We start from the raw sequence: 19096 nt of genomic DNA on the forward strand, positions 1-19096 counted from the left end.
ATGTACAATAAACCAGGGATATTACAGGTAAATAAAACTTGAAACTAAAACTTGAAATAAACTTGAAATAATACTTGATATAATACTTGAAATACATTTTGTTAAATTAAATTAAATTAAATTAAATTAAATTAAATTAAATTAAATTAAATTAAATTAAATTAAATTAAATTAAATTTAATTTAATTTAATTTAATTTAATTTAATTTAATTTAACCAGGGGTTTAATAGTGAAGTAAAACTAAAACCACGTTAAAAATATATAAAACAAACTAAAAATTAAAATGAAAACATATGAAAACTATAAAACTATCTCAACTACACATTGAAATAATAATTATTATTATTATTATATAAAATAACACTGGCATAAAAATAGGCTTTAAAACTCATGCGCTCTATTTCATGTATTCTGAAGTCAAATGATAGCTTTGTGTGAGATGTGAAATTAAATTTATGTTCATTAATCTCCATATAAACTCCATTATAGCTGCTTGATGACTTTTATGCTGCCTTTTTGCTATTTTATACAGCTTGGCAATGAACATCAACATCCACGTTCAATGTAATGAAAAAGAACAGATCAGTATTACACTTTACGTTTAACAAAAGGAAAAATATAATCTGAATTACATGAGGATGAATAAATGATAAGTTGCAAACGCATTATGCATTTTTACATAATTTTAATATGTTATAGTTGTAAAATCCTTAAGTATATATCTTAAAAACATTGAATACAAATAATAAAATATAAATATGTATATAGATTTAATACATTTTGTGTAGTTTTCATGACGGATAGCAATAAATCTGGAAAAACAACACTAGTGGTTTATGATGTGCAGGACTAAACTACATTTCCCATAATCCTTTGTGCAGCTAGAGCATCAATCATACCCCTAATGAGGATTGTTAAGATAAAAAAAAAAAATTAATAAAGTATTAAATTGCTTGACCCTTTCAGTTTACTCCAACCCAAATCATTTAAATCACATTTCCCCTTAATAGTGTGAAAAATAATAAAACCAAGCACACAAATTGTAATATGTACTCTTCCACAATGCTGTTTCATGGCTCAATAAGCTGTGGGATCGTCTATTCATTCAGTCTGGAAGCTCGTTTTGGATATTTAAGACTTTTTTTCTTGGGAGTGACACTGTTTCAACGGTTTTATAATGCCGGCTTCACCGTTTTATGGCTGTGCTGATAAACAACAGCGCACAGATGGCAGCAAAATTAGTCACTTGAGGTCTGAACCATTATTTAGCACACGTTCAGAAGCAGCATCACCCAGAAATACGCTAGCTGGAGATTACACTACAGCCTCGTTTCAATCTTGAGACTGACATCCAAAGGAAAACATGCTTGAAATGGGAGGCTGCACCTCTTCAGTTTAACATGACAGCTTGCAGTGACACTTTCAGCTGAAACACGGGGGAAACGGCATCCATATGGAGACCAGGACTTCACACAGAAAAAAATAAAAAACTAAGTTGTTAGATATATATATATATTTTTTTATATTTCTAAATATACATATAAATGTACTAATATTTATTTAATAATATACAAAAATATTTGCTAAAATATATTAACATTAAAATGTATAAATAAATATATTAAAATATTATTAATTTATTAATGAAAGTATATTTAAATTTAAATAAATTAAAAATAAATTAAAATAAATTAACTTATTAAAATGAAATGTAAATAATAATACTGAATTGAATAAAAAATATGAAATAATTATAAATTAAAGCTCTCTCTCTCTCTCTCTCTCTCTCTCTCTCTCTCTATATATATATATATATATATATATATGTATATAGAATAAGAATCACAATACAATTCTGTTTTAGTAACAAAATTATAAAAACTAAAAAATTATAAAAAAATTATATAAAAAATTATAAAAACTACTAAAATAAAGATTATAAGGCAATAAGGCAAAAACAATGTAATAAAATACTAAAACAACACAGATTTTAAATATATTTTGTGCTGGTCTTTATGCCATATCATCATACTTTATATGAAGATGCTTCAGAAAGTCTGTGGAAGAGACGGACACTGAGAAAAGTGCATGCTATGCATCTAATCATGGACAACTGTTTATGGCATTCAGCCATTACATTTTTCACTTCACAAAGCCAAAGGAATGAGATTGTAAATCGATAAATGGCAGCCAAGCTAATGAGATTGTGAAGCACGGCCAAAGCGCAGGCTAGCTCCCTCTAAATATCCACCCGAGCACGAGATGCTATAAATAAAACCTAATCTATGACTAATATCAGTGGCCACAGCAGTCATGCACACAGCCAACACCAAACACACACTCGTGGAGTTTCGATGGTATCTCAGTCCGCAAATAAAACAAAGATCCTCCACCCCATCATTCCCTCCCATGACATTCGGTTTTCTGATAAACAAAATCAAAGGACAGTAAGGACATTTTACTGCATTAAGTCACATTTTAAAGCACTAAATGCAATAAAACAATGGCTATTGTGAATTAGTTTTTTTATTTTTATCATGGTCATCTGTCACCCTTGTCTAACCCAAATATTCATGCCAACCAAACTTCTTCCTACCATTCAAACTGAGACTTTTCTTCCAGTTTTACATGCAAGCCTGTGTTTAATGTTCTTCAGCACAAGTGCATTCTGGTAAGCACATTCTGCTGAAACGTTTTCTATTTTAGTTAATTTAATATGAAAAGTAAATATTTTTAAAGTAGGAGGCTAGTTAACTCAAAGGAAAAGTTCACCAAGAAATGCATATTTCTAAAAAAAATCGACCATCATTAATGTGGACAGTTTTGTGGAACTGAGACTAAAATGTAAAGTTCCTGTTGTTCTTCCTCAGGCATTAGGATGAGTAAAATAGCAGATGCATTCATACACAGCAATTCATCGCCTCCAGCAAGATTCAACCCAAACCAGAACTTTAAACACCTCGAGCATCAACCAGCGATTAAAAACAACTCCCTGTCTAACCCAAGCCAATTCTTGACAAATGTCCAAATTCTTGACATGTGTCTAAAGAGTTTATTAAGAGATGCACCGACAGGTCTTTAATCCCATCAGCTGGCTCAGACACCAGGCTCAGAAAGAATCAATACAGAGGAAAAGAAATCCAGTCATGTTGCATCCTTGATAGAGGACAGATGTCATCGCCACAAAACATTAAAGATGCACATCTAAATGAGCAGGCAACAGTTACAGCCCGAGCTTGAATGCAAGTCTAAATGTGTTGATATTAATGCACAAGATTAATGCACCAATTAACCACTGTGAAATGCTGATCTATACAGCAGTATATTCAGCATCCGGAATGTTCTGATGATTAATAGCAGTGTTTTCATATTGCATCGTGTGACATAATACTTTAGTTTTCAGTGTAGACTGTGTTTAATCAAAATTTGAAATGAAAACAAATAAAATCAACGATCCAGAATGGCACAGATATTATAAAACTATCAAATCACTATCATAGAGACTAGATCAGAAGTGCCCAAACTTTTTCATACAAAGTGCCAAAAATATCACTTTATTGTAAATGTTGCATTACTGTATATCAAATATATTTTATTAAAATGTATTCAATTATTATTGTATTATTTTCAAATAATTTATAATCAAATGTACTTTTAGTTTTTATTATATTATTAGGATTTTTTTTATTTTTACATAGATGAAACTTCTGATTAGTTCAACTACAAAAACTTCTGTATTAGTGCTTATATATATTTTATATATATATATATATATATATATATATATATATATATATATATATATATATATATCTCACATTAATATTACACACATACACACACACACACACACACACACATATATTTAAGGAATTAATAATCTTCATAAGCAAGGATGTGATCACAAAGACATGTATAATGTTATTTCTATTTCAAATAAATGCTGTTTTTTCTTCCATTTTATATTCATTAAAGAATCCAGAAAAATGTAATGTACGACGGTTTCAGCAAATCAGTAAATTAGAATAATTTCTGAAGAATCATGTGACGCTCAAGACTGAAGACTTTGGGGTCAAACTCTGCACTGCACTTAATTACCATTTGGATGTAAAAGTTTAAATAACATATCATGAATAATCAAGTTTGTATGTTGATGAGGATGAATCACTCCAGATAACCAATTCAGGTTTCCATATGTCATTAAAGGCAATACGAAATGCAAAAAAGGCAGCTTATATTGTCTCTAAAACTGTACTAAAACTAACAGTATAAAGCTTTAAGGTCAGAGTGTTTCATCATGCCCTTCAACAGATCACCATCGTAATCTGCCTTTCAATGCAGTGACAGCACATCCTCTGAGGCCAGATATGAAAGGAGAGAAAATCCCTTTCAATATCAATCAGTAGTTGGACATGGCAGCATTATATATCACAGTTCAAATCAGGCCACACAGAACAGTCGTGCATTCAAACTCTATTTCGGAACAATGCTGCAGGAAACGGTGCCAAACATTCCGTGTGAGTGACACAGTGCCACTCGGGCTGTTATGTGTGCCGACACGGTGATGGTGTTGTGTCGATGTGACACGGTTGTGTTTGCATGAAGGAATGCAACCATCCAAGACCCAGAGAAACCAAAGAGGTTCATGCAACAACAACAAAAAAAGCTCCCTAATGTGCAAAACGCACTACATAGCAACTAACTGAAATACTGATGTATTAAAATTACTAAAACTAAAACTGAAATAAAAAAATAATTAAAGAAATAATAATTCATAAACATTATAAATTAATAAAATTTAATAATAAAAAAACAAAAAAAAAACAAGTATTGAAAAATAAATGTTTTTGTTCACTAAAACTATTAAAACACATTTCCACTGGCTGAAATAAAGCTACAATAAAATAAAATATAAATATTAGAATAAAAACTTAAACATTTGAAATTGCACATTGGCATCTAACTGAAATAAAATAAGTATTTAAATTATTAAAACTAAAACAAAAAAAATATTAAAGCCTAGATAGAAATATTTTGTGTTTGCCTTTCTCGTTATTTACACTGCATGTGTGAACTTGTGGGTGGTGCTTAACAGGCAATGATGTAGAAACAGTAGGCGGGGCTAAACGGGTAGTGATACAGAATCGGTGGGCGGGGCTAAACAGATAGTGATACAGAATCGGTGGGAGGGGCTAAACAGGCAGTGATACAGAATCGGTGGGCGGGGCTAAACAGGCAGTGATACAGAATCGGTGGGCGGGGCTAAACAGGCAGTGATACAGAATAGGTGGGCGGGGCTAAACAGGCAGTGATACAGAATAGGTGGGCGGGTCTAAACAGGCAGTGATACAGAATCGGTGGGCGGGGCTAAACAGGCAGTGATACAGAATCGGTGGGCGGGGCTAAACAGGTATTGATGTAGAAGCAGGGGTTGATCTTCTGCAGAGGTGGTTTTTAGCCACTTAATTACAAAATAAAGACATAGACTGACTACAGTATACGCTTTTTTTAGACTAACGAGAAAGATTTGAGTTCTGAAACTTACAGGACGTAAATACAGTGACCTCTTATACAGTATGTCAAAAGATCAAGGGAACTTTGCTTTCTCAATTTAAAAAAAACAAAAAAACAATTGAGTCAGTTACTCCTCTAAACTGATATACAACCTGTGCTGGATCATACAAAAATGAAGAATGTTTTGCAGCATCTCCTAATTCCTTTGTATGCAGGAAGTGTCTTCTCAATATCCAAAAGCACAGCGGCGCAGCTGACAAATTGAGATACTCCCGGAAATATAGAGACTTTGTCATAAAGCCTAGTAGCTTGCCACAATATCTCAGTAATTCAGAGCTCTTAGAGGTTATACGGAGGGGATTTGAATTGAGAACTGAAATGTTGTACTGAATGTGCATGTGATTCATCTCGACATGTCTGCTGAATGTACGGCGCTCTTCAAAGCAGCGCGACACGCCATCCCTCTCAAGACCCGATGATGATTCACATTATGAGTTAATAATACTTAGACATGCTCCAGTTCCCACCCCTGCCCTCCTGAATCCCATCACAATCAGGCAGAATTTGTTACAGAGACCTCACTCGGGTCACATACAGTATGAGGATGGGTGTCTGGAAACCGATCAGAAGATTAGGGATGTTTTCCACATTATTAAAGTTGTTTTCAACAAATGAGATAAAACAGTAACTCTGGCATGATAGTATATATACGGTTTTATAATGTTGTGTCTTTTGTTTAACACACGTTTTAAAGTATTACTGATGGATTATTCATTTGTGTTTCTACAGGTTTTCTGAAGGTCAGTTCAAGAAAATAAAAGTAGAGAAATATATTCTCCAAATGTAAATGTGTAGAGAGCAGAAAATGAGTTGACTTAGCAACAGTATGAAAATACAACATTCAGCAGATCTCCAATTATGCTTTCGTTCATAACATTTAACTAGAATATGGAAATAACTGATACTGTAAATTCTGATCATACTGAAAAAAAAAAATTAAAAAAAAAATTAAAAAAAAATTCAGTATTTCCAGTGCAAAAAGTTTCTTAAATCAAGATACATTGAGAAGCAAAATGACAAGATATGACTTTTTAAGACCCGCAGAAGACCTGGTCATGTTTAAATGCCTTTAAGTTTGCACAAATAGCGAGAAGAAAATATTTAAATGAGATGAAGAACATTTCATTTATTAAATATTAAATTCACTGGAATATTCAGATTAGAAAAACTGTAAAATATTATTACAATTTAAAATAATTGTTTTCTATTTGAATAGGTTTTAAAATGCAGTTTATTCCTGTGATGCAGCGCTGAATCAGCATCATTTCTTCAGTCTTCAGTATCAATGTCGAAAACAGTTGTGCTTTATAAATATATGCTGGAAATAAGATACTTTTTTTTTTTTTTACATTATAAATGTTGTCACTTTTGTTGTCACTTTTGCATCCTTGATGAATATAATAATTCATTTCTTTCAATGTATTTGAGTAAATCATTGAGTAGAAGCGAGTTATATATATATATATAGTTTCTCCTCACCGGGTTCTGCGGTCAGAGGTTTTGCTGCAGGTGTGCTGAGGAGGAACGTTTCTCCAATTCTTGGCTTCCACCACCATGGCCTCAGCATCCACCAAACCAAAGCCATACAGATGACTGACTACACCCACAAACACACACACACACACACACACACCAAAAGTTAACCAGGTACGGATGTCAAAGACAGCAGAATGTCCAGACTGTCTGAACCAATCTAGATGACATTCATGCTGAAACTGTATTTACTAATAGTGTCACCAGTGTGGTTTTAATGCTGTTGTTGATATCGAGTCCAGGGCTGATATTGCTGATAGGTTATGAATATATGAAGAACTCATTTTAAGGACAGCAAATAAGAAAAGAACAATCATTTCACATAAGTAAACTTGCAGCATTTTTTTTTTAAATATATCTTAAAGGAACAGTCCACTATTTTTAAAATAGGCTCATTTTCCAACTCCCCTAGAGTTAAAGAGAATAGTTTTTGTACACAGTTTTTTAATCCATTCAGCCGATCTCTGGGTCTGGCACTTTTAGCTTAGCTTAGCATAGATCATTAAATCTAGTTAGACCATTAGCATCTTGCTCAGAAATGACCAAAGAGTTAAGATATTTTTCCTGTTTAAATCTTGACTCTTCTGTACATTGTTTACTAAGACTGATGGCAAATGAAAAGTTGCAATTTTCGAAAACGGTAAAACTAAGCTGTGTTACTCTAGGGGAGTTGAAAAATTAGCCTATGTTCAAAAAAAGTGGGGTGCTCCTTTAAATTAAGTTTACTTTTCTTAAGCTACTGGCACAGTTTTTCAACATTTTTAACTAAATTTATTCTTGCACAATTTTCCAACGAAGAAGGAAATAATAAAATATTAAAGATACATTCTATGAAATGAAAGGGATACCTCACCAAAAACTGACAATCCTTCCATTATCTACTGTCCATTAACCTCAAGCTCTTCGATTGGAAAACAAGAAAATATATATATGTGTGTGTGTGTGTGTATACACACACACAATTTATGTATTTTATGCCATGTAAATTAGTGAATCACTCTCATGTATTCTAAAAAACATGACTTATTCTACAAAAATACTAAAAAATGTGTCAGAAATGTGTGTTTATTTGTTTGTTTTTGTTTGTTCTGTTCACCTTTGTGTCCGGCTGCATTAGTTTTCCAGTCACTGGCTTTCAGATGAGCTTGTCTTGACGTCTTCACGAGGAGATGCTGGACATCTCTCCATGTTATCAGAGGACTGAAAGATAACAAGAGAAAGAAAAGAGAGAACTGTTAGCTATTTTATTTGGTTTTGGGAATTGAATAACATTTCTGGTTTGCTTCCTATCTGAGAGGCTCTGTTTGCTAGGGCTTTTGGGACACTAATTCAATTTAGTGCAACAACTGCATCCTGGCAGGTGAGGTAACTTTATCCAAGCTCTGTATGCTTCACGTCGCTTTATTCCACTTCTGCTGTCAGCCGTCTCATGCACAGACAAATACGTGGAAAGATCACGTCAGGACGTTCAACAGAAGCACTAATGTGTGTGTGCTACTGCTTAAACAGATGAGTGGTTTTCAAAGTCTGTGGCTAACATTACATCACGTTTTGTTCAACAGTATTAAATACACACATCATGCCTCAAATGTAAATATAATTTAATTTCGAGAGTTGAAACCACAATATACACATACATGATTACGCCAAATTAAATTACAGTCCTAAAAGCCTTTACAAGCAGAGAATCTCAGACAGAAAGCAAAACAGAGAAACTGCTTTCAATTTTGATTTCCTTTGTTTTACTGATAAAAAAAAAGCTTAGCAAAAATGAACATAAAGAAGCAGTGCAGCTTCCTGCATCTGTTTTATGGAAAAATGATGTCAAACTGTGGAAAGTGATGTAGAGGAGCAGAAAACTGACTTTGCCTCCAGAGCGAGAGCGATGACACCCGCCACCATCGGTGCAGACACGGAGGTGCCTGTGTGTCCTTCTGTACATCTCTGACGCAGATCCGTGGTCACCTGGAGCCAGAAACACACAAATACAGAGCGCTCGAGTTAATAACTTCAGTTTACTGTACATGCAGCAGAGTGAACAAATGGTACGGCAGGTCTGCTAGGTTTGTCTGTCTTCTGTTTAGGCAAAGTCCTCCTCAATAAAATTACAATTTCTTCACCCTTAGGCCATCAAAGATGTTAATGACATTTGGAGAAATGTAATGTGAATGGGTGCCGCCAGAAAGAGTCCAAACAGCTGATAAAAACATCACAATAATCCACAAGTAATCCACATCACTGCAGTCCATCAGTTAATGTCTTGAAGCAAAAGGCTGTGTGTTTGTAAGAAACAAAATCCATCATAAAGATGTTTTAAATGTCTATAATCAATAACAACGCTTCCTCCATTAAAAAAGTCCATCCCCTATCGTCCTCTCATGTCAAAACCCATCCACATATTTGCGTTTGAACTGTTTTGGCTTATAAAAGGTGCTCGATCTGTGCCTATTTCTCTCCCGATTCAGATAAGATAACTTTTCACTGGAAAAAGGCTATATTAATTAATGATAAAGAACTCCAATTTAGCCAGAATCAAGTGTTTGGACTCTCATTCTGACGGCACCCATTCACTGCAGAGGATCCATTGGTGAGCAAGTGATGCATTGCTACATTTCTCCAAATCTGATGAAGAAACAAACTCATCTACATCTTGGATGATCTGAGGGTGGGCAAATTATGGGTGAACTATTCCTTCAGTAAATGCCTCTAGCTGTAGGGATCATCCAGTTTCAAAACCTGTGAGCATGCAAGTATATGCTTCTGTTTTTTTTTGGGAAACAGTGGGTCACCCATAGAGCTGCTCTGGTAGCTGCAGGCAGAGAGATCGAGCACTCGAGTGTGTCTTCAGTCAAACATGAGCTTGATTACACTGGCGTTTCTCAAAAGGACAAACACGAATGGGGTCAGTGCCACCGAAGGGGGCCCGAGGAAGATGCTGGGATTGGAGACACATGCTTTCGTCCAAAATGTGTTTATGTGTTCGTTAGGAAATAAACAAGACAATACTAGAATTTTTAAATGAAGACGTGAGAAAAATATTAACAGACTTCTCATTAACCACTTCATCTGTATGTTTAAGGGAATTTAAGAGGTTTTTAAGAAAGCAAAAAAAAAAAAAAAAGAAATTTAAACTTAGAAATTTTTTATTTCTTTATTTCTTAATCACTTGTTATGATAATTGTATATATATATATATATATATATATATATATATATATATATATATATATATATATATATATATATATTGCTTATCTAACAAAAACATTACATTTAAAAAAAACAGTAACATGCATTAAGAGTATATATATAAATAGGAACAGTTCTCATTTCAAGCCAACTTAAAAGGTTTTCATTTTCCGAGATGAACCATCATTTGGATCAAATAGCAATTGTTTTATTGTGTGTTAAATATGTTTCATGCACAAACTAAATAAGTCATGGCAAAATTACATTCTTACCATTTTTCAAAGTGAATTTGAGAAATACATAACAGACACAACAGAACTTAACATTTCAGTCAAGGTGGTGTGAGGTGATTTCCATACTTAAGTTTTACTTAAAACATTTTTAATCTGTGCAATAGCAATAAAAAATACTTATTATTAATACTTACATCAAAATATTTATTATTACTAAAAAGTGTTTTGACACTGAACAAATTGTATGTGTCAGAAGAGAAAAAGAATCCTGTCATATGTAAATCAGCCACTGTATTAAGCCCTCAACTATTATCCAAACACTGTAAAAAAGTGAAACCCGCTGTAGTCTTTCTTAAGAATAATGTCATAATCTGCACTAATGGAAGAGAAAGCAAAAAAAAACCTTGTGATTGCACCCTGCGGTTTTCTCAATGTCTGGGTGCCAGACCAAATATTTAGCCCCAGTCTTTTTTCCAACCGTCTCATTTCATCAATAGATATTTTAACAACAAGAGCTCAGCTGTGTTTGCAGGATGAGCAACAGGATCTACAGGAGCTACAGAAGAGTTTTGGCAGATGGCTATTTCCCAACCCTTTTTACACCCATAAGGCAAAGAAAACCCATTTGAATGCTTATAAATCTAATAGCACATCTATTGGACAAATACTTAGGGTTAAAAAGGGACGAGTGAAGAAATGAAGGACAATGTGTCACAGAAATAACTGAGATGGTTTGTAGGACACAGTAGGTGGCATCAGATGACCCAATAAAGCAGAGAACATACTAAGACGAGGACAAAAGGTTGAGTAGATGACAGATGGAGAAGACAAATGGAGTACACAGAGATACACGCTTATAGGGGACATATCTTGGAAAACGAGATTTTCCTTTGCTCTTTCGAAATGAGAAAATCTCAATCTGTTCTGATGCATCTCAACCGGTTTTGCTCCAGGGCGCAGGAAGCATCACAATAGAGCAGCAAAATATAATTGAGTTGCAATGTTTTACTGATAGCCATGAGATGCACAAGCCCAAGTGAAATACTAACGTGAAAGAGGCTAAATGTGACCCTGGAGCACAAAACCCGTCTTAAATTGCTGGGGTATATTTGTAGCAATAGCCAAAAAAACATTGTTATGGGTCAAAAATATACTTTTTTTGTTTTAATTCCAAAAGTCATTAGGATATGAAGTAAAGATCATATTCCATGAAGATCCATGTAAATGTCCTACCGTAAATATATCAAAACTTAATTTTTGATTAGTAATATGCATTGCTAAGAATTCATTTGAACAACTTTAAAGGCGATTTTCTCAGTATTTAGATTTTTTTGCAAACTCAAGATTGCAGATTTTCAAATAGTTGTATCTCGGCCAAATATTGTCCGATCCTAACAAACAATACATTAATGAAAAGTTTAATTATTTAGCTTTCAGATGATGTATAAATTTCAATATTAAAAAATTGACACTTAAGACTGGTTTTTTTACTTTCCATTCATTAAAAAGATTTGTCATGGTATCCACAAAAATATGAAGCAGCACGACTGTTTTCAACATTGATAATGATCAGAAATGTTTCTTGAGCAGCAAACCAGTTTATCAGAATGATTTCTGAAGATCATGAGACTCTGAAGACTGAATTAATGATGCTGAAAATTCAGAATAAATTACATTTTACAATATATTCATATAGAAAACTTCAGTGACATTACAAGAGGACTCCAGGAACAAAGTCTTTCTTGTGCTGGTGTAACAGACGTCTATGTGACTTAACTATTTTGCGGTCGTAGACCTCTCCGCTGCTGTACGTGGTGGCGAGGGTGGAGGAACACACCTCCAGGTACCAGGGCTTGTTGCCGTTTTCAGTGCTGCTGCTGACGGAGATGGTGTAGATGCTGTTGGTGTAGCCGTCGCAGGAGCAGTGATCGCCCTGCCGGCCCCCGTTACCAGACGCCCAAACAAAGATGGAGCCCAGACCCTTCCGGCCCTGCAGACACACATGAAGGAAATATGAAGCTATACAAATATAAATGAAAACATGCAATTGTGTATACAGCGTTAATTTTGTATTTTTATTTACTATTAATATTTTGAAATAGTTTGTATTTTTCTATTTCCAGTTTTCATTTTAATTTCAAATAAAATTTTATGTTTTTGTAATTTTATTATTATCATTGTTTTTAAATGTTATTAATTTAGTTTTTAATATTTCTATTTAAATTTTTTTATATATTTTAGTTTTAGTAAATGTATCACTTCCATTTGATCTAAATGTATTTTTTTTCATCGTAAAATTTTTAAAAACATTAAAATATCAACCAAAAAAAAATAAATACAAATTGTTCTTATTACTGAAAATAACAACACTGCCTCTAGCAGACAGATCACTTTTGCAAAAAAAAAAAAAAAGAGGAAGACACAAATAACTAGTAGATATTCAGACAAAACTTGTTTTGAATTAATTTTCTAAATATTTAAGCAACTACATTTTGGGAAAACAAACATTAAAACATGGTTAGATTACATTTTACAACATTTCATGTTGAATTTCATACAAAAACAACAATATTATGATTTTTCACTGTTACAGTGATAAAAAAAGACCATAGAGACCAGACCTAGACAAAACCATCATAACATACTAGTCCAGATCAGCTTTAGGCAGCATCTTTGAACTTCCCTTCAAATGTCATGATTTCAATTTAGTCTTAAATTTAACAGCCCTGACAACGATGAGAAATTCATGTTCATGTGTGAGTTTGAGACAGCAACCTTTTTAATTCCCAGCTCAAAGGCTTGTTTGGCCAGAGGCCCCGGCCCGTCCACGGTCTTCCCGTCATCGTCCGGGCCCCAGCTGGCACTGTAAATGTCGATGTAGTCTGGCCTTATTCCCAGAGACTTGGCCTCTACCACATCAGTCACGTCTCCATCAAGCATTCGGACACCTTCGAGAAATAGTTCATCCAAAAAAAAAAAAAAAAAAAAAAAAAAATACAGTCATTGTATAATCAACCCAATGTCGTTCCAAACCTGTATTATTTTCTTTTCTCTGAAACTCAAATTTTAGGAATAATGTCCAGGCTTGCATGCAGCGTAAACAGATGGTGGTTTGCACTGCCAAGACACAAAATGCACAAGGAAAGTGTCATGAAAGTAGTCTCTTGGACTATATTTCAAGTGTCAGTTAGCCATATGAAAATTTTGTGTGAGCTGAATTTTTTAACAGTTTTTATGCAACGGAGCAAATGGAGAGTGACACACAAAGCCAGACAGAATCATATGCCATATGTTTGTTAACACAAGTATTCAATGCTGATAGTATTTCAAATTAGTAAATTATGTCCATAATACTTATCTGTATAGTTATTGTACATATTGTAGACCTTGTATATTCTGTACTTACTGCTTATTGCTCTTCTGGTTAGATGCTAACTGCATTTTGTTGCCTCGTACCTTACATGTGCAGTGACAATAAAGTTGAATCTAATCTATTCTAATAACTTCAGAGAATAGTTGGTACAAAACCGGTGATATCTATGCAAGTCATTAAGCTGAAAATGATTTATTATACTTGTAAGGTTTATTTTGAAACTATTTTCATTCAGAAATTGCTAGTCAATTTCTCAAATACCTACAAAAAATGGAAAGTAACTACCGAAGCTTGTTTCCACCATGGGATAATTCTTTTTTTTTTTTTAGTTTAGAAGTTTAATGTTTTAAAGTTTTTTTTTTACTTGCAATTCTAATCTAAGTTTTATTTATCAATTCAGACTTCCTTTCTTGCAATTCTAAGAAAAAAACAACAACAACTGTGAGATATAAATGAAGAATTAAGAAACATTAACTTGAAACTGTGGGGTTATAACTATCAATTCTAAAAAATAAACTCACAATTCTAAGAAGAAATTTAAAATTACATTTTTATATTTATTAATCAGTAAATAAAAACAATAAAAGAAATACTCGGAATTCTGCCTTTTTTTCTTGGGAATTGAAAAAGATTTGTGAAATATATATAAAAACAATTGCAAGGAAAAATTTGAATTGTGAGATTAAAAAAAGAGTCACAATTAATTTTTTATTTTATTTTTATTTCATGGCAGAAACTGGCTTCCATAAGTAACACATTAAAATTAATGTGAAGAAGATCCTATGGGTGAAGCACCAGTGGGCGGAGTCAAAAACAGAAAAACAAAACAAAACAGACATTCAGACACAGAATACACATTTCAAAGTAAAACAATGTTTTTAAGTGAAACAACAATGTGAACTTAGCACGTTTTCTAAATATCTGCAAAAAATGTTATGGTATGTTTATGCTTTATCACAATCCAAAAAATAAATAAAAAATTACATACAGCAACTTCACAACTTTTTAAGACTTTCTAAGCACCCGCTGAAACCCTGTTAAGGGCACAATGATGAAAGTTAGGGTTCAGCTAAAGGAAATGAGCAGGCAAAATGAATCAGCTTAATTCAGAAAGTCCATAAGAGGTTCCTGCCATAATATAATAACAAACATGTGTGTGTTTGTTTTCCTGTGTGCTCATATTAAGACTAGAATAGATCCTGACTGTATAGTGTCAGACGCTGTGTGCGTGTTTTATTATTTCTAACACCATATGCTCAGTATCACTCAGTACGTGACAGAGTTTTCCTTCCTTGAAACACCTCTGAGGAGGTTCAACACTTCTCTATCATTCCTCTCACTTCTAACAAGCTGCGTTACACCTCAAACTGATTTCTCGACTTCTCATACATCGCAGAGTAAACACTTTTCTGAAGCGCAGAGCAGAAGAACTAATCATTTCTACATTTCTAATTATGGTTGAGGGACGTGAAGTTTTACATAGCAGCCAAAGCCAGGCCGCTTAGATTAGAAATGTCATTAGAAGGCGATGAAGTCATTGGCTTGAATCTGACACGTATTAGCTTTGGCGGCGTTTCAGTGATTAGGCAGGGGGGAGAAAACATCAACTGTTGAGCCAAAAGACCTAAAGCATGTCTTTCGTTGTGCTAATCTGTCTGTATCAGGTTTGGGAAAATTACCAACTCTCTTTCAAACATAACTCCGCAGATCTTAAAAGGAATATCTCGCTGACTGGACTTTACAGTTGAGATATATAACGAGATGTGCAGCCAACATTTCGATTGAGGAACAAGTCTCCTTGTATTCTTCAAAATGTGGTTATTATTGGCGTTTAACCCTTTAATCCTCAGGTCATGCAGAGAACAGACTTCAGGTGATGCCAAAAAGTTTCTAATCCAGTCAACAAACACTATCCCTGTATACAATAAACACAACTAATGATTATTTTATTTGATTAATAAAAAAAAAAAAAAAATGCATCTCCAGTGTTGTCCCCCAAACAATGTGTAAATTTAATATTATATCCATGTAGACTATATTTATATATATAGCCTTACATTACCAAAAACAACATCTGGTCTGAAGCTTAAATGAATATTAAAAATTATACTTTTTTGCACTGAGGAATACATGTCTTAAGCACTATAAAAACAGATGTATCTGTCAACTGCAAGCTTGTTTTTAGCTATAAATATAAAGCATGTCTCTTGTTCACGATAACTTGATTCATGCATCTTTCTGCTATTTTTTTTTTTAGATCATCTTCATCCATAAAAATGTGTTATTCTGTAAATCAAATGGTAGATTTTTTTTTTATCACAGAGCACGAAGATCTTATTAATTGCTAAGCAAATTCATTGTGTTATCAGTTTAATGGAGTACATTTGACAAGAAAATACAATTTCAGTCTTGCTACTTCAAAATTGTGCATTTAATTATTTGTGTTACTTGACGTTTCTTTTGTAATTCTGAAACTTACTAGCAATTCCTGAGTGAAAATTTGTTGTACAGTTTTTTTAGTGTAGTAAATAAACACCGCTGTCCTGTTCTATTTTATGAGAAACAATAGGACAGTTTTAAAGCTTTAAAAATGTAAACAAATCAAATACGTATTTATGCAAGCAGCATTAAGAAGCAAGATACAGAAGGGGTTTAATGCACTTCGCTAAAGTGGGATGTTATGGATGTGGGATTGTTGTGGATTTAAAAAAATGTTGAAGTAGTGGGTTATGAAATCATTCAAGTCTTTCAAAACTTTCCTTCAGACTGCTGCCACAGGCTCCAGTGCGTAAATGAATGCAAGCAAATGAATTCAACTCTTGCTTGGCTCCTAATAAACAGACTTGCATTTGCAGCCCTATCCTCACGGTTGCTAAACTTTATGCATTTGGCATATGGTGCAACTGGAACAAAACTGACAGAAACCCCCTGCCAAGTCTGAGCAAAGGATGCATTTGTCAGTCCTGCCACCTGTGTGTACAATAAATAAATATTCACATCCTTCAGCGCAGCTGCGGGCCTGAACAAAACGGACCCAGATGGCTGATGGCATATCATGAAATCCGCTTTTTGATTAAAAATGATCGGCCTTTTCATTGGATTAATTGCTTACGAGCACATGAATGTCGGGCGGTTCGCTGTCCACTAAATGAATGACCTCTCCAAGCAGAGGCAGACAGGAGCGCAGGCATCTCGTCACTTTAATCCTGTGCACACATGCAGAATAATCCTGTTTTATCTGCTCCGACTGTGTCTGAAACCTGTTGCTTAATCAGGGTTTATTCACTTGCGGCAATTGGTCTGTTTCGCTGATCTGTGTGTGTGTTGAGTGTCAGGGGTGGCGGGTCTCAAACTGAAATAGCATCTGACATTTCTGAAAGAAAGCTGACCGTAAACAGACTACCTCCTATGCGGGCGTTGTAGGCTATACCCACAATGCAGTGCGAGTTGTTGGCTACAGCCGCGACTTCACCTGCGCATCGTGTCCCGTGCCTGAAAAGAAAAGAAAATGCAATTATAATTCAAACAAAGATCTAATATTTGAGATATTTTAGTGTGTCTGACTCTGAGCCTGAGTTTGAGTCTTTCTTTTCTATTAGCTGCTTATTTTATTCTGACCTCTTCACACGGTTAATTAAAACTGTAAAAAATCTAAAAAAAGAAAAGTAAGAAACTGCCTCTGATTCAAGCCATAGTGATTTGCCTCATTGTGTACGGCTTACGGTTGGTAAGATCTTTTATGTTTTTTGAAAATATCTTATGCTCACCAAGCCTGCACTTATTTGATTAAAAATACACACTGTATCCTTAATAATACAATATTCTAACAATTTACAGTCAGGGTTTTTATAGTTAAGTAAAACTTAAACCATAATTTTTTTTTTTTTCTTTAAAGTGACAAGGCAACAAAAACTGAAACTGAACTACAAAGTAGTAAAAGCTATACAGAAATATTAAAACTAATTAAAAAGAGAAAAAAGAAAATGGAAAATACAAAAAATAAAAAACAAACTACAAATATTAGATATTATAAATATATCTCAAGGATACTAAATGACGTTGTTTGAAATATTGTGAAACAATTTGATATCACTAATAAATATATACATATATGCTCATAATGACTGATTTTTAAAAAATGCATTCGATTAAAAATACAGTAAAAAAAAAAAGTTTAAAAACAGTTTAAAATAACCGTTTTCTATTTTAACAGTGTAAAATGTAATTTATTACTTTGATACAAAGCTGATTTTTGTCTCAGTGTCACATGATCTTGTATTAACAAAGTAAAGAAGGTGAACTTTGTTTCCTTTTCAGAAACCAAAAGCGAAAACTGTTTCTGAAGACACATTTTAAAGCTCATGCGAGTCAATCCTCTGTCCACCCGTCACTGTGGATCCAGGAGCACAGGAGCGCTGCCAGCTGCTTTAGAAATGCATTGCTTACTCATTCTCTCTCATTCAAGTGACTTCTTCACTAAAGTCTCTTTCAATGTTCCCCCCCCCTGTCCTCACTCAGATAAGTTTCTGCTCCGGGAGGCACGTTCCACACTTCACTGTTTTCCAGTTTCAAATGTCCTGACGAGTATTAACAAAACAGCACTTTGAAGTTTTTCCTGAGCTCTTGGCAGAGTTCATTGGTAAACATGCAGAGAACAAGCATTAAATCAAGTTCTTATCAAAGACAGAGACGTTTTCAATTAAATCCACGCCCACAGGATTGGATTGGATTCAGTGCTTCGCCACAAAAGAAAGCTCTTCATTCTTTGACATGCAGAGTCCAGCGTCACGACTTAATTTGCATCGCTCCAAATATCACAGTCCTTGAAGATGCCAGAGTTTCAAAACATTGCTCTGTTTGTCATAGATCTATTGTGGTCCAAAATAGCCAATGCATTGTAATATTGCATTAATCTCAAAAATGTTTGCATTACTTGGTTACTTTTTGAGTGCTTCTTAATTGAAAAAGTGATCCTTTTTCTTGTAAATTAAAAAGTAATGCGTTAATTTATGAGTAATCTGATTAATTGATAACAACTACGTATAACACTAGTCTCTAGCAACTAAAATCTCTCTTCAAACTAACCAGCTATTTAACTACACAAAGCTTATGACCTTCAATATTCAAATCAATCTTCACATTTTTTCAGCTTGCAGATAAGACTCTGTGAGGTCAACGTTTCCAGCTTCTGCT

The 19096-nt window shown here is 33.9% G+C and overlaps 1 protein-coding gene across 1 annotated transcript in view; it reads right to left on the bottom strand.

Moving 5' to 3' along the window:
- LOC113051929 (proprotein convertase subtilisin/kexin type 6-like) overlaps window positions 1–19096 on the bottom strand; it is a 52008-nt gene that overhangs the window by 21549 nt on the left and 11363 nt on the right. Inside the window, exons 6-11 of the mRNA XM_026216120.1 lie at window positions 17307–17395; window positions 13306–13478; window positions 12308–12520; window positions 8973–9073; window positions 8205–8308; window positions 7055–7172 (exon numbers count right to left, since the gene is read on the bottom strand). Of these exons, the coding sequence (XP_026071905.1) occupies window positions 7055–7172; window positions 8205–8308; window positions 8973–9073; window positions 12308–12520; window positions 13306–13478; window positions 17307–17395 (798 nt within the window). The remainder of the gene's footprint in view (window positions 1–7054; window positions 7173–8204; window positions 8309–8972; window positions 9074–12307; window positions 12521–13305; window positions 13479–17306; window positions 17396–19096) is intronic.

The sequence above is a fragment of the Carassius auratus genome, chromosome 32 (genome assembly GCF_003368295.1).
Source record: "Carassius auratus strain Wakin chromosome 32, ASM336829v1, whole genome shotgun sequence".
Lineage (NCBI taxonomy): Eukaryota > Metazoa > Chordata > Actinopteri > Cypriniformes > Cyprinidae > Carassius > Carassius auratus.